The sequence below is a fragment of the Rattus norvegicus genome, chromosome 15, assembly GCF_021556685.1.
Source record: "Rattus norvegicus strain SHRSP/BbbUtx chromosome 15, alternate assembly SHRSP_T2T, whole genome shotgun sequence".
NCBI classification, from domain to species: Eukaryota; Metazoa; Chordata; class Mammalia; order Rodentia; family Muridae; genus Rattus; species Rattus norvegicus.
This window is the reverse complement of record NC_141548.1, coordinates 34,895,850-34,912,883: the sequence shown is the minus strand read 5'-3', so window position 1 is coordinate 34,912,883 and position 17,034 is coordinate 34,895,850. Positions and strand designations below refer to the sequence as shown.

Genomic DNA, 17,034 nt, shown 5'->3' with positions numbered 1-17,034 from the left:
TGTGTGTGTGTGTGTGTGTGTGTGTGTGTTTTAGTTTGTTTTGGTCTTTCTTTCTTTCTTTTTCTATTTTTTTAGTTTAAGTACAAGTACACTAAAGCTGTCTTCAGACACTCCAGAAGAGGGCATCAGATCTCATTACAGATTATTGTGAGCCACCATATGATTGCTGGGAATTGAACTCAGGAGCTCTGGAAGGGCAATCAGTGCTCTTAACCACTGAGCCATCTCTCCAGCCCCTGGTTTGTTTGTTTGAGACAGGGTCTCTCTGTGAAGCCATGGTTGTCCTGGAACTCACTCTGTAAACCAGGTTGGCCTTGAACTCAGAGAGCCACCTGCCTCTGCCTCCTGAGCACTGGGATTAAAGGTGTGGGCCAGCATCACCTGGCTACTTCTTGTTATATCTCTTTATTTAGAGTCTTAGACACCAACTGACCCTGAAACCAAACATGTGAAAACTGCAAAGCTTCGGCAAGGCAACAGACAATGTCCTTAGAATAAAACTGCAACCAACAGATTGGAAAAAGATCTTTAACAATCCTATGTCTGATAGAGGACTAATATCCAATATATACAAAGAACTCAAGAAGTTAGACTGCAGAGAATCAAATAACCCTATCAAAAAAAATAGGGTACAGAGCTAAACAAAGAATTCTCAGCTGAGGAATATTTCCATATGGCTAAGTTCCTAAAGAAATGTTTAACATCCTTAGTCATAAGGGAAATGCAAATCAAAACAACCCTGAGATTCCACCTCACACCAGTCAGAATGGCTAAGATCAAAAAGTCAGGTGACAGCAGATGCTGGCGAGGATGTGGAGAAAGAGGAACACTCCTCCATTGTTGGTGGGATTGCAGACTGGTACAACCACTCTGGAAATCAGTCTGGAGGTTCCTCAGAAAATTGGACATTGCACTATCTGAGGGCCCAGCTATACCTCTTCTGGGCATATACCCAAAAGATGCTCCAACATACAACACATGCTCCACTATGTTCATAGCATCCCTATTTGTAATAGCCAGAAGCTGGAAAGAACCCAGATGCCCTTCAACAGAAGAATGGATACAGAAAATATGGTACATCTACACAATGGAATATTACTCAGCTATCAAAGACAATGACTTTATGAAATTCATAGGCAAATGGATAGAACTGGAAAATAACATCCTGAGTGAAGTAACCCAATCACAAAAAAAAACAAAAAACAAACAAACAAACAAAAAACAAAACAAAACCAACCTGGTATGCACTCACTAATAAGTGTATATTAGCCTGAAAGCTCGATTTACCCAAGATACAATCCAAAGAGCACATGAAGCTCAAGAAGAAGAATGAGGAAAGTGCAGTCCTTCTTAGTGGGGGAATAAAAATATTCATAGGAGAGGATATGGAGACAAAGTTTGAAGCAGAGACTGAAGGAACGGCCACTCAGAGCCTGCCCCACCTGGGGATCCAGCCCATATATACACAGCCACCAAAACAAGATAACATCTATCTATGAAGCCAAGAAGTGCATGCTGACAAGAGCCTGATATAGATGTCTCCTGAGAGGCTCTGCCAGAGACAAATACAGACGCGAATGCTAGCAGCAAACCACTGAACTGAGAATGGGGTCCCTGTTGTAGGAATTAGAGAAAGGTTTAAAGGAACTGTAGGGGCTTACAACCCCATAAAAGCAACATCAACCAACTGGAGCTTCCAGGGACTAAACCACTACCCAAAGATTACACATGGACAGACCCATGGCTCCAGCTGCATAAGTAGCAGAGGATGGCCTTGTTGACCACCAATGGGAGGAGAAGCCCTTGGTCCTGCCAAGGTTGAACTCCCCACGCCCTGTGCAGGGGAATGTCGGGGGAGGAGGGAAGGGCAAGAGTTAGAGGGTGGTTGGGGAGGGGGAAATCCCTTATAGAAGAAGGGGAGGGGGATGGGATAGGGGTTTATGGCCAGGAAATGGGGAAAGGGGATAATATTTGAAATATAAGTAAAAAGTATCTAATTAAAAAAACGGGGGTGGGAGAGCCTATGAAAAGCTATGGGTAAAGTCTAGTTGCAGCAAAAGGACCCACATATTAGAGGGGCCAATATCAAGGGATGCCCACCAAGAACAGCAGCAGCAGTGGAGTGGATCAACCTGAGCATAGAGTGCTACAGAGGACAGAGCCGGAAAAGTGACCCAAGCCCTTTGGAGGAGTCCAGAAGATCATGTGTAGATCCCAGACATTGGAACAAGAAGTTGTAAAGTTTAAGTTGCCTTGGAGACCCAAGGTGTTGGAGAGGCCAGAGGCATAGGAAAGATGTTAAAAAGGAGTGGAACCATTACAGAGAAAGAATTGGGTTTCAGTCAAGAATGGTGAAAGGAGTTGGAGATCTGAAGACAGCTTTGACAAGAGACATGGAGATGCAGAGATTGGAGTTTGCCAAGTTGAGTTGGATTGTGGTCTTGCTTTGGTTCACTATTTCCTCACTGTGACATTTTGGAATAGAGATAGATAGATAGATAGATAGATAGATAGATAGATAGATAGATAGATAGATAGATAGATAGAGATAGAGATAGAGGTATATCACCTGTGACACTGGAGGAATGTGATCTGCTTTTTTATTTTGATTTTATACAGCACTACAGTTAAGTCGTTGGATGAACATCAAACATTGATTTTTGAGAGTGCTATAGACTGTGGGGACTTTTGGAGTTGGACTAAATTTTAAGCATTTTGCTATGGCTAGGTATGGCCCCCATAGAATCATGTGTTTAACCAAGGGGCCAGGGATGGAATGTGGTGGTTTGAATATGCTTGGCTCAAGGAGTGATACTATTAGGAGGTATGGTCTTGTGCAATAGCTGTGACCTTGTTGGAGGGAGTGTGTCATGGTCAGTGTAGGATTTGAGGCCCTCCTTTCAGCTGCCTAAAATCAGTTTGTTCTTGGCTTCCTTTGGACCCAGATGTAGCACTCTCAGCTAGTCCAGCATCATGCCACCCTAGATGCTGACTTGGCTCCTTCCTTGATTATAATGGAACAAAACTCTGAAACTGTAAGTCATCCCCTATTAATTGTTGTTCTTTGTAAGATTTTTTAGTCATGGTGTCTCTTCACAGCAATGGAAACCCTAACCAAGACAAGAGGTTTAGTCCATTATTACCATTGTAGAAAGCAATGGTTTCCTTCAAGTCTAAGTTTTCCTATCCTGGAATTGACCAGGCTGACTGTGGACTCAGAGCTCAGCTTGCTTCTGTCTGCAAAGTGATAGGATTTTCTTGCTCAAGACTCTCTAGACTCACAGAACTGATAAAATGCTGTAGGTATTAAGAGAACTTATTGGAATGATTTAGAGCCTGGAGTTGACCTAACTCAACAATCAGCATATGTCAGAGGGACTATCAAGAATTTAGTTGTTGCTCAGTCCCAGGAAGTTAGGTGTTTCAGACGGTCTTGTGGATAAGATGGAATCCTGAAGAAGTCGGATCCAAGAGATGGACTGTTCAGAGCAAGTAAGTAGAGAAGAAAGGACGGCTCCTCTTCCCAGGGGAATTATGTGGTCCTGCATTGGATGGTAGAATCTGGATCAAAGCGGTATGCAATGACACAATTGGAAACAAGTTGTTCTTAGAATTTATCCATTCCCAGTCTGACAGCCTTGAAGGCGGTGATCTCTTTGCCTTTGTGCTCTGGGATGAAAAGTGTGAATCTTTCATGGTCCTAAGATTTTCATGGTCATCATGCCTCATGGCCATGATCATAGCTTGTGTCTTTCAGTTTCAAGATCTTGAACACAAGTGTGTCCTCCAAATTTGCAATGTTGTTCCATTCATTCCAGATACAGTCACTTTGACAACTGAGAATAGCCATCACAGGAATAAAAGTCAGAACTACCATACTTAAACCTAAACGGCTCAATAATTCCTTTTCATGAACTGGAAGTGTAGCTGGGTTAGAAGTCATTACAACTTTTATTCTATTTATTAATCTGTTTATCTCCTTAAACATAGGACTTTCCCCACATTCTCCTGCTTCTTGTCCCATTCCTCCTCAATCTCTCAATGAATAGTGGCAACCATACAACACAGTCTAGAGTCTGCTGTTGTAAGATTTCCTCTGATAATGCAGTTAATGTAAACCTCTTCAATTTAGCCTCAGGATATTCTCACAACAGGACCAAAAACAAACACATTCCTCATCAAACTATTACTTGAATGATGTCTAGGCAACATGCTCATATTCTATTCCCCAGAAGACACTTGGGTTAGGCCCTACAATTCATATCACTCACAGGAACACAGTCTTCCAAGGTCTTATTACTATGGTCCATTAAGCAGCTTTTAAAATATGCTAATTCTTTCTTAATACAATGTCCCAAAGTTCAAAGGCCTCCAAAAGAATCAAGGCTGGGCCCATCACAACAAATACCTAGTCCCTGGTAGCAATTTGTATCTAAAGAAGGCTTTCTATGTCTGTTAGCAGATACTATGGCTAAGGTGAATGTGATAAAGGAAAACATTTCACTGGGGTTGGCTTACAGCTATTCCACTATCACCATGGTGGAAATCAAGGTACAATACAGAGACACGTTACTGAAGAAGGAGCCGAGAGATCTACATCTTGATCCCCAGGCACCAGAAAGGCGCTGTGTGCAGCATGTGTCATAGTTTAAGCATGGGAGAGCTCAAAGCCTGCTCTGTCCCTGGGTGACACACTTTCGCCAACAGAGCCACATATTGTCCAGAAAGACCACTGCTTCGAATAGTACCAGTTCTGTGGGCCAAGCATGCAAATATGAGTCTGTGGAGGCCTTCCCTACTCCCACCACCTCAATTCCTGTTCAAGACATTCATTTATGTTGTCCCTTGGTTTCCTTCTCATTAAAGTCAAAGCAGGAGCAATGACTTCCATCATATCTTCAAGAAAAGTGGTTTCTAACCTCCATATCTGGAAACTTTTCATGAAATTCCTCAGGTTTTTGTAAGCCCCAACCATGAAATTGCTGTCCTTGAGACTTCATAAAACTTTTGCTCCTAATATTAAAAATCAGAAGGCACATATCGGGTATTTTTCATAGCCTTAGGTGACTACCGTGTTAGCTTCATTAACTCCAAAGGCATCACTGCCAAAAATGAACAATCTCTCCTCTAACCACAGTCAATGGTTGCACTTTTCAGTGAGTATGACGTGTGCAGGTAATGGAGAATTTCCTTCTTTTGTGGCCTTCATATAGACTTATAGCAGAAACGTGTTCCTGACAAGAGGCTGGTTTTTCATCTCTAAAGATTGGGGAAAGGTATATTTTCCCACCTCAGAGATCTGGATGAGAAGTAGAACGTGTGACTTCAAGTGATTAAGCTAAACTCCTCAGAAGGATGCCTAGGAATTTGGGACATTCCTTATTTCTAGATGTAATCGAGTTGAAGTCAATCACAATATTAACTTGACTGACAATCATATCACCTCCGGTCAGGATTGATTTTCAAAATAAACAATAACTGGTTCCTTATTAAATCTAAAGTGATGTAACTGTTCCAGGTGGAATGGCAAATGCACTTTGTATATAAAACCAGGCCACGATTAGACCTACCATGATATAACAATCCCTCTTCCTCCTGTAAATGAGTGACAAATTTAGAATTGTAGCAAAGACACATTCTTTGGGTATCCAACACTGACATTTTTCATATTCTCTCAATGGGTATTATATACATCACCCATAGACAACTGAATTTCCTATCTGTTTTCCCTGTATTCTGAAGAATTTGAGTCTGAGAACAATGGACCCTAGTTCTACAGCAAGAGAGAATGAATCGCTGAGCTGATGTCTGGGAAGTAGAGGTTCCCCTTGAGGAGCAGGAGCCAAAGTGTTGAGAGTCTGATAAACAGAGGGAACATTAGAGGTGCCAACCCCATAAAAAGGAACCTCTAACATTAAGTACCACATCCTTTGCCTCCCTATCCTTATGGCCTCCACTGAAGTGACAAAATAAAACGTGAGACAGTTATGCCATAGAAATTTATTTAATTCCTATTTTCCTCTAAGGACATAGAGAAATTGAGTATCCATAGAGTGCTTACTATGAATAGCATCCAAAGAATGCTTTTTTAGAAAAGAAAAAAAGTCTCCACATGTCCTCACTAAGGTCTTGGGCTGCCATCACAAGTAGAACACGGCAGCTGAAGGTTGGTGTCTCCAGGAACAGAGGCAGGAAGTACAGGCGGAACTGACAATGGATAGGTGTCCTTCCAGGCATACCATCTGCAATCTAGTGAATTCTGACTGTATATCATCAGTGATGGCTTCCCATGGAGCTGTCCAGATGGTATAGATGCGGCAGAAGCCCATGGCTGTTGAACTTGAGATGACATCACTATTGGAGGTTGAGGGTACATGGACACCATGGGGTTACCAGACCAATCATACAGAGCACCTGAGAGAAAAAAAAAAAAAAACAAAAAGAGAGACCTTGAAAATGTCACCCTCACTCTCCATGACTCACTGTAAGGAATTGCCTGGCCTCTGGTTCATAGTCACCTGTGAATAGGTCCAAATTCCATTGACTTTGGGTGACAGAGAAGGGTAGACACACAGAGCAGGGTGCTGTGTGAAGCAAAGGGATTTTGGGAAAAGGACTTCCCTCAACTGTGTGCTCTGCCCTATGTCCAGCTGATGCTATTCTCTGGGACCTGAAGAGTCCTCTCTACACAGGAGACTCACCTGGGATGTGGTCTCTCTGGGATCTGTAACCCAAGATCCTGTACAGTTCCGATGCATAAGGAGAAAACAAGGGTTCAGTCCTTGGCCTCTCAGTACAAAGAATTCTGTGCAGGTCCATCATGGATAACATCTGTTGAAGGCAGCTATTCCAGCTCTTCCACACACCCCATGTATTGAGGCGCCTGGAAAGGGACTTGGCCTTATTTTTGATATTGGCTTGGTGCCCCATTTCATATTCAACCACTTCCCATTCTTGTAGGAAGATCCAGATTTCATGCTCAATCCACGGGCTCTCAAAAGGACCTGGTAGGGACAGAGGGAGGTGATGAGTATGTCAAAGGTCACACACGTGTACATGCCACCTTGTCTCAGAAAGTCTGGCTGCACATTGATTAGCCAGAAATGGTTTCATTCAGTTATCGAGTGTTTATGGATGCTGTCTTGCTAGACTTGTTACAGCATGTACCCAACTCTTAAATGGATGAAGTACACTCACTGGGAAAGCATAGGTGTCTCCCAGATTGAGGGAAGACATCTCAGAATTCAACCATATCCACAGCATTAGTGTTGCCAGGGAATGTTGTACCTGCCTAGACTCATGAGCAACTGCACTACAGGGAGACACTCAGAACCTTTATCTCTTCTGTGAGAAGGGAAGATGTCAGATAACCCTGAGTGCCTGTCTAACCTTGCCACAGATAACCAAATATGGTCTCCTACATCTACTTGCTATCACAGAACAAGAAACATAACAAAAGAGTTTAGGATTAAGAGTGAACTAACTGATACCGTCCCACAGTTCCCTGTACCCAAATCCCATGGTAAAGAGAGCTGAACACCCAGGAGTGCAGACATCCTGAGGCAGCAGGACAGACTGCCACCTCTGCATACCTCGGCCCACATCCCTGGTCCAAGGGTAAACTGCACAGTGCCTCTGGACACAGGGATATAGGAACAGAGAGCCGGGGGACCAATGGTTCTGTTCTGCGCCCAGGACTGAACTGAACCATCCAAACAGCTGCCTGCACCCAAATCCCATGGGGGAGAGAGAGAGCTAGACCCTCAGAAGTATAGATACTCCTGAGAAGTCAGAGGAGACTACCCTCTGCCCACAGTCCAGACCCAAGAGGGAATCACCTAGTGACAACTGTGCCCCCTGGGTTCAAGGACCTAGGAGCAATCAGGGGCAGGACCCTTTGTTTCCTGCCCACACCTAGAGCTGAAAGACAGTCTCCACCAGTGCCATCACACCTGTAATCAGAGCACCTGTTCTCAGGAAAGGCTGAAAGAAAACAGGAAAACAGTTCTATAGGAGTGCTGACACAGAGGCCTACAGCAGGGTCAAGTCACTCTCAGAAACAGCAAGACAAGCAAACACCAGAGACAACCCAATGGCTAGAGGCAAGCGCAGGAACCTAAGCAACAGAAACCGAGACTACTTGGCATCATCAGAGCCCAGTTCTCCCACCAAAGAAAATACTGGATATCCAAACACATCAGAAAAGCAAGAGTTGGATTGAAAAATCACATTTTTTTTATAATGATGGAGGACTTTAAGAAAGACATAAAGAATTCCCTTAAAGAAATGCAGGAAACACAAGTAAACAAGTAGAAGCCCTTAGAGAGGCAACACAAAAATCCCTGAAAGAATTACAGGAAAATACAACCAACAGGTGAACGAATTGAAAATGGAAATAGAAACAGTAAAGAAAGCACAAAAGGAGACAACCCTGTATATAGAAAACCTAAGGAAGAGACAAGGAGCCATAGATACAAACATCACCAACAGAATACAAGAGATAGAAGAGAGAATCTCAAGGGCAGAAGATATCATAGAAAAACATCCACACAACTGTCAAAGATAATGTAGAACACAAAAAGCTGCTAGTCCAAAATATCCAGGAAATCCAGGACACAATGAGAAGATCAAACCGAAGGATAATAGGTATAGAAGAGAGTGAAGACTCCCAGCTCAAAGGACCAGTAAATATCTTCAACAAAATCATAGAAGAAAACTTCCCTAACCTAAAGAAAGAGATGCCCACAAACATACAAGAAGCCTAAAGAACTCCAAATAGATTGGACCAGAAGAGAAATTCCTCCTGTCACATAATAGTTAAGACACCAAATGCACAAAACAAAGAAAGAATATTAAAAGCAGTGAGGGAAAAAGGTCAACTGACATATAAAGGCAGACCTATAAGAATTACACCAGACTTCTCACCAGAGACTATGAGAGCCAGAAGATCCTGGACAGATGTCATACAGACCCTAAGAGAACACAAATGCCAGCCCAAGTTACTGTATCCAGCAAAACTCTCAATTAACATAGATGGAGAAACCAAGATATTTCATGACAAAACAAAATTTACATAATATCTTTCTACAAATCCAGCCCTACAAATGACAATAGATGGAAAACTCCAACATACGGAGAGAAACTACACCGGTACAGAAAGCAAGAATATAATTTCCTTGCAATGAAACCAAAAGAGAGACAAACAAACATAATTCCACCTTTAACAATGAAAATAAGAGGAAGTGACAATCACTATTTCTTAATATCTCTCAACATCAACAGACTCAAGTCCCCAGAGGACCCAGCATTTTGCTGCATGCAGGAAACACACCTCAGAGACAAAGACAGTCTCTTCCTCCGAGTAAATGGTTGGAAAACAACTTTCCAAGCAAATGACCTGAGAAACAAGCTGGAATTGCCATTCTAATATCAAACAAAATTGACTTTCAACCAAAAGTCATTAAAAAAGATAAGGAAGGACACTTCATATTCAAAGGAAAAATCCACCAAGATTAACTCTCAATCCTAAATATCTATGCTCCAAATGCAAGGGCACCTACATTCATAAAAGAAACCTTACTAAAGCACACATTGCACCTCACAAGATAATAGTACGAGATTTCAACACCCCACTCTCATCAACGGACAGGTCATGGAAACAGAAATTAAACAGAGACAAAGAGAAACTAACAGAAGTTATGAACCAAATGGATTTAACAGATATTTATAGAACATTCCATTCTAAATCAAAAAGATATACCTTCTTCTCAGCACATCATGGAACCTTCTCCAAAATTGACCATATACTCAGTCACAAAACAGGTCTCAACAGACACAGGAAGATAGAAATAATCCCATGCATCCTATCAGATCACCACACACTAAGATATGTCTTCATAACAACAATAATGATGAAGCATACATATACATGTTCTACAGCTTTTAGGTGTGCTGTCAAGCTGCTGACATATGCTCTCTCCTGTTTCTTTCTACAGGCACTCAGAGCTATGAGTTTTCCTCTTAGTACCACTTTCATTGTGTCCCATAAGTTTGGGAATGTTGTATCTTCATTTTCATTAAATTCTAAGAAGTCTTTAATTTCTTTCTTTATTTCTTCCTTGACCAAGTTGTCATTGAGTAGACCAAGTAGAAACGAAAGGGACTATACAAAGAATCAACAAAACCAGGAGCTGGTTCTTTGAGAGAATCAACAAGAGTGATAAACCCTTAGCCAGACTAAGCAGAGGACACAGAGAGAGCATCCAAATTAACAAAATCAGAAATGAAAGGGAGACATAACAACAGAACCTGAAGAAATTTTAAAAAAATCAGATTCTACTACAAAAGCCTATATTCAACAAAACTGGGAAATCTGGAGGAAATGGACAATTTTCTAGACAGATACCAGGTACCAAAGTTAAATCAGGAAGAGATAAACCATCTAAACAACTCCATAACTCCTAAAGAAATAGAAACAATCAGTAAAAGTCTCCCAACCAAAATGAAAAGCCCAGGACCACATGTGTTTAGTGCAGAATTCTATCAGACCTTCATGGAAGACCTCATACCAATGCTGTCCAAACTATTCCACAAAATAGAAACAGATGGAGCACTACCAAATTCCTTCTATGAAGCCACAATTACTCTTACACCTAAACCACACAAAGACCCAACAAAGAGAGAGAACTTCAGACCAATATCCCTTATGAATATTGTCGCAAAAATACTCAATAAAATTCTTGCAAACCAAATCCAAGAACACATCAAAATGATCATCCATGATGATCAAGTAGGCTTCATCCCAGGGATGCAGGGATGGTTTAATATATGGAAATCCATCAATGTAATACACTATATAAACAAACTTAAAGATAAGAACCACATGATCATTTCATTAGATGCTGAGAAAGCATTTGACAAAATTCAACACCCCTTCATGATAAAAGTCCTGGAAAGATCAGGAATTCAAGGCCCATATCTAAACATAGTAAAAGCAATGTACAGAAAACCAGTAGCTAACATCAAACTAAATGGAGAGAACCTTGAAGCAATCCCACTAAAATCAGGGACTAGACAAGGCTGCCCACTCTCTCCCTACTTATTCAATATAGTACTCAAAGTCCTAGCCAGCAATCAGACAGCAAAAGGAGGTCAAAGGGATACAAATTGGAAGGGAAGAAATCAAAACATCACTATTTGCAGATGATATGTAGTATATTTAAGTGTCCCCAAAAGTTCCACCAGAGAACTAATTAACCTGATAAACAACTTCAGCAAAGTGGCTGGGTATAAAATTAACTCAAACAAATCAGTAGCCTTCCTCTACTCAAAGGATAAACAGGCTGAGAAAAAAATTAGGGAAATGACACCCTTCACAATAGTCCTAAATGATATAAAATATCTTGGTGTGACTTTAGCCAAGCAAATGAAAGATCTGTATAACAAGAACTTCAAGTCTCTGAAGAAAGAAATTGAGGAAGATCTCAGAAGATGGAAAGATCTTCCATGCTCGTGGATTGGCAGGACTAATATAGTAATGATGGACATTTTGCCAAAATCAATCTACAGATTCTATGCAATCCCCATCAAAATTCCTACTCAATTCTTTATAGAGATAGAAAAAGCAATTTGCAAATTCATTTGGAATAACAAAACACCCAGGTTAGTGAAAACTATTCTCAACAATAAAAGAACATCTGGGAGAATCACCATCCCTGCCTTCAAGCAATATTACAGAGCAGTGGTCATAAAAACTGTATGGTATTGGTACAGAGACAGGCAGATAAATCAGTGGAACAGAATTGAAGACAAAGAAATAAATCCACACACCTATAGTCACTTGATCTTTGAAAAAGGAGCTAAAACTATCCAATGGAAGAAAGATAGCATTTTCAACACAGGTGCTGGTTCAACCGGAGGTCAGCATGTAGAAGAATGCAAAGAGATCTGTTCTTATCACCCTGTACAAAGCTTAAGTCCAAGTGGATCAAGGACCTCCACATCAAACCAGATACACTCAAACTAATAGAAGAAAAAGTGGGGAAGCATCTCAAACACATGGGCACTGGGGAAAATTTCCTGAACAAAACACCAATGGCTTATGCTCTTAAGATCAACAGTAGACAAATGGGACCTCATAAAACTGCAAAGCTTCTGTAAGGCAAAAGACACTGTCATTAGGACAAAACGGCAACCAACAGATTGGGAAAAAATCTTTACCAATCCTACATCTGATAGAGGGCGAATATCCAAAAATATACAAAGAACTCAAGAAGTTAGACCACAGGGAGACAAATAGCCCTATTAAAAAATGGGGTACAGAGCCTAAATAAAACATTGTCAGCTGAGGAATATCGAATGGCCAAAAAGCACCTAAAGAAATGTTCAACACTCTTAGTCATCAGGGAAATGCAAACCAAAACAATCCTGAGATTCCACCTCACACCAGTCAGAATGGCTAAGATAAAAAAACTCAGGTAACAGCAGATGCTGGTGAGGATATGGAGAAAGAGGAACACTCCTCCATTGTTGGTGGAATTGCAAACTGGTACAACCACTCTGGAAATCAGTCTGGAGGTTCCTCAGAAAACTGGACATTCCACTACCTGAGGACCCAGCTATACCTCTCTTAGGCATATACCCAAAAGATGCTCCAACATATAACAAGGACACATACTCCACTGTATTCATAATAGCCAGAAGCTAGAAAGAACCCAGATGCCCTTCAACAGAGGAATGGATTCAAAAAATATGGTACATCTACACAATGGAGTACTACTCAGCTATCAAAACAATGACTTCATGAAATTCATAGGCAAATGGAATGAACTAGAAAATGTCATCCTGAGTGAGGTAACTCAATCACAGAAAAACACACTTGGTATGCACTCATTGATAAGTGGATATTAGCCAAAAAGCTCGAATTACCCAAGATGCAATCCACAGACCACAGAGACCAAAATGCGGATGCTTCCACTCCTTCTTAAAAGGGAAAAAAATATTCATATGAGGGGATATGGAAGCAACGTTTAGAGCAGCAACTGAAGGGACGGCCATTCAGAGCCTGCCCCACATGTGGCCCATATACAGCCACAAAAAGTAGATAAGATTGATGAAGCTAAAAAATGCATGCTGAAAGGGACCGGATATAGATCTCTCTTGAGAGACACCTCCAGAGTATGTCCAGTACAATGGTCAATGCTAGCAGTAAACCACTGAACTGAGAACAGGGCCCTCTTAGGGGTATTAGAGGAAGTATTGAAAGACTTGAAGGAGCTTGTAATCCCAGAGCTTCCAGGAATATACTGAAATACTAACGAAAGAATATACATGGGCTGACCCAGGGGTCCAATTGCATATGTAGCAGAAAATAGCCTTGTTGGGGCACCAGTGGAAGGGGAAGCCCTTGGTCCCACCAAGGTTGGAACCCCTTGCAGGGGAATATGGGGGGGCAGTAAGGTGGATGTATGGGGGAATACCCATATGGCGGGGGGGGGGGGGGGATGGTGGCTTAAGGACAGGAAACTGGGAAGGGGAACAACATTTGAAATGTAAGTTAAGAAATAGATCTAATGAAAATTTTAAAAAAAGAATTTATGATTAAGCAAAGATTTGATTTTAAATACCTAAAGAGTTTTGGCCATCATGTGTCAGGCTCCATGTCCTATTTGTTTCTTCAGTGTCACTCACACTTTGGACTTTGTTTGCTTCTCTCTGTGCAGAAATGAATAAATCAAATCTTAACAGTTTTCATGCTACAGGAATCCCTGTCTCCCAGCTGTGAATGGACTCAGGAACCAGCTAAGCAAAGGACTCTTCTTTCTTCAAACACAGCTGCTGGTCCATTCTCACCTAATTGCAACTTGAGTGTGAATTTAAACCAAGGACAGTCTAGGGTGAACTGGGCATGTGGTCAAGTGGAAGCTAAGGAACAGAAGCACGTCTCCTTTCAGAGGACCTCAGCCACTCTCTCAAGCTCACTCTCTCCCCATTATCTGCAGGGGGAAATCCCTTTCAAAATCTCCTAATAAACTCTCCCTGTGCTTTAAACATAAGGCATCAGGAACCTTTTTGAAACTATACTTTTCCATTCTATATCACAGGACATGGGTGTCTGCAAGGTGGCCCTGATGCCGTTCACTCTCAAGAAGTATCGGGATCCCAGAAGTTCAGCATCATTCTTGGCTACATAGTTGGTAGTGGGAATGCACTGGATAAGTAAGAGGCTGATTCAATAAACTAAAACCAAGAAACCTAAAAACAAAATAAATCTGGTTCTTGTACCTCTGCAAGAACAGTCACTGAACAGCTGACTTCCAAAGCTTCCTGTCTGAGAGCCAGAGGATCCTGACTGGACAGCATCGATGATGAGTTCCCATGAAGGTCTCCAGAAGATGCAGGTATGCCAGAGTCCCAAGGTTGTGGTATTGGAGGTGGCATCGATATTGGAGGTTGAGAGTACACAGAAAGCAGGGGGTTACCAGACCAATCATACAGAGCACCTGGGAGGAGAAGAAACAGAGAGAGAGAGAGTGTGTGTGAGCATCAAAACAACACCTTCAGTCTCCCTGACTCACTGTAAGTAATCGCCAGGCCTTTTGCTCAGAGTCACCCATGAGTAAGTCCAAATTCCATTGGCTGGAGGTGACAGAGACAGATAGACACACAGAGCAGGCTGCTAAGAGAAGTAACGGACTTCGGGAAAAGGACGTCCCTCAATTGTGAGCTCGAATCTATGTCCATGGGATGCTACTCTCTGGGACCTGAAGAGTCCTCTCTGCACAGCAGACTCACCTGGGACTTGGTTTTCCTGGGGTCTGTGTCCCAAGATCCTGTACAGGTCCCATGCATAAGGAGAAAACAAGGCCTCAGTCCCTGGATGCTCATTACAAAGAGTTCTGTGTAGGTCTCTCATGGAGAGCATTAGTTGAAGGCAGCTATTCCAGGTCTTCCTCAGACCCCGTTTATACAGGCGCCCACAAAGGGCCTTGACCTTCTTTTGGATCTTGACTTCATGCCCCATTTCATACTCAACCACTTCCCACTCCTGCAGGAAGATCCAGATCTCATGCTCAATCCACGCCCTCTCACAGGAACCTGCTAGGGACAGAGAGAAGAGATGAGTATATCAAAGGTCACACACATGTACATGTCACCTTTTTTCTTGGACTCTTTTGGCACACATTGAATGGCCCAAAATGACATCACCCATTTATCAAGTCGAATGAACACTGTCTTTGCCAGCCCTGTTACAGCACCTACCCAGCTCTTACATGGATGAAGTACACTCACTGGGAAAGCATAGTTGTGTACAGATATAGGGAAGCCATCTCAGAATTCAACCATATCCACAGCATTAGCTCTCCCAGGGAACGTTATACCTGCATAGACTTATGAGCAACTGCACTACAGGGAGACACTCAGACCCTTTGGCTCCTCTGGGTGAAGGGCAGACATCAGATAACCCTGAGTACCAGTCTAACCTTTCCACAGATGTCCACATCTGGGCTCTTGCGTTTACTCACTGTCACAGAATAAAGAAGTATAGTAGCAGAGTTTCGGGTTAGCACAGGTTGGACTCTACATACCTGAGGGCCTTCGGCCTTGCTGCCTCGACCTCCTTCTCCTACTGGTTTCATCAGTGGTTCTCACACTTTGGACTTGGTTTCCTTCGCTCTGTGAAGATATGAATACATTAAATATTAAAATAGGTTTCAAGCTGCAGGAATCGGGTCTCCTAGCTGTGAACAGAGTCAGGAACCAGCCTCCTGTGGTGTTAGCTAAGCAATTGACCGTTACTTCCTCATCCACAGCTGCTGTCCATTCTCACCTAATGGGAACCTGGCTCTGAAGTAAAGGGTGACCTGGACAGTTGCCCTTAATTAAGTGGAAGCTAAGGAACAGAAGCACCTCTCTTTGAGAAGACCTCAGCCACTTTCTCCTGCTCACTTTCTCCCCACAATCTGCATTGAAATAAATGTCTTTAAAACCTAATAAACTGCAGCCATGCTTCAAACATCACAAGGTTCAGACAAAGTCTGTGAAATGATCCTTTTCATTTCATATGACAACACTTGGGTGTCTGGAAGTTGTCCTTTGCCATTCACTTCTGAGGGGTGTGGAGAATCTCAGAAATTCAGCATCACTCTTGGCTAGTTGGTTGTGAGTAGCCTTGGATAATCAAGATACTGACTCAATAAACTAAAATCAAGAAACCAAGGAAAAATACTTCTGGTTCTTGTAACGCTGCAAATTACAGACAAATACAAGGTAGTTACCTATATTTCTCTATATGAGGAGACCCAAGTATCCCAACTATTCTACAGACAATTGGAGTGGAATCCCCCCATCTCACCTGCATATTCTTTCCTGGACTTCCCTGGCTGGTGACAGTGAGGAAGCTAGGGTCTGCTCTGTTCTGGTGTTGAATAGAGCCTGAAGTTGGAGTTGGAAGTTGGCTTACTTCCCTGGACTACTGATAGTCTGACAATCCTGTGCAAATGTGGTCTTTATAAAGGTCTTCTGTTTGATTGAATCTGTCCCACCCAACCTGTATGTGAAGGGTGTGTCAGCAACCTTAACCTGGGACCTTTAATCCCACTTTACATGCTGAGGAATGAACCAGGGTGATGATCAGGATCTTGTAGGCTACTTAGCAAGGCTCCACAGTCTTCATTGAAAACAATTATAGAGACTGAGGAACACCAAAGGCAATTAATTTAAGTTCCTTTTATGAGGCAGAGTTTATACACATAGTCCTGGGAATTGTTCAACTCACTAAAACTGAGACCAAAGTCTGGAGCACAATACACTGATCTCCCTACCTCTGGCTCTCCCTCTGATACCTGAGATTAAAGGTGTGGCTCAGACATTAACCCATTTGCTAAATACTTTCATTTCATGTAAACTTAACCAGAAACTGAAGGGAACCGAATTTGATTCTATGTCGTTATTTGTAAATGAAGATCATCTCTTAAAAGTGTCCCTAAGCCATAATCATTGGGAATGTAGATCCTGGAAATATTTTCCCCAAGG

The 17,034-nt window shown here is 42.1% G+C and overlaps 1 protein-coding gene across 1 annotated transcript; it reads right to left on the bottom strand.

Annotated features, from left to right (window-relative positions):
• Window positions 1–5,986: 5,986 nt before the first annotated feature.
• LOC148000966 (uncharacterized) lies at window positions 5,987–16,484 on the bottom strand. Its single transcript, XM_087587207.1, has 7 exons — window positions 16,355–16,484; window positions 15,588–15,675; window positions 14,794–15,099; window positions 14,284–14,501; window positions 13,626–13,713; window positions 6,702–7,004; window positions 5,987–6,414 (listed from the first exon to the last, which is right to left on the bottom strand). Exons 1-7 carry the CDS (start codon window positions 16,358–16,360, stop codon window positions 6,122–6,124), a joined length of 1,302 nt encoding a protein of 433 aa, XP_087443333.1. The 5' UTR covers window positions 16,361–16,484; the 3' UTR covers window positions 5,987–6,121.
• Window positions 16,485–17,034: the final 550 nt, after the last annotated feature.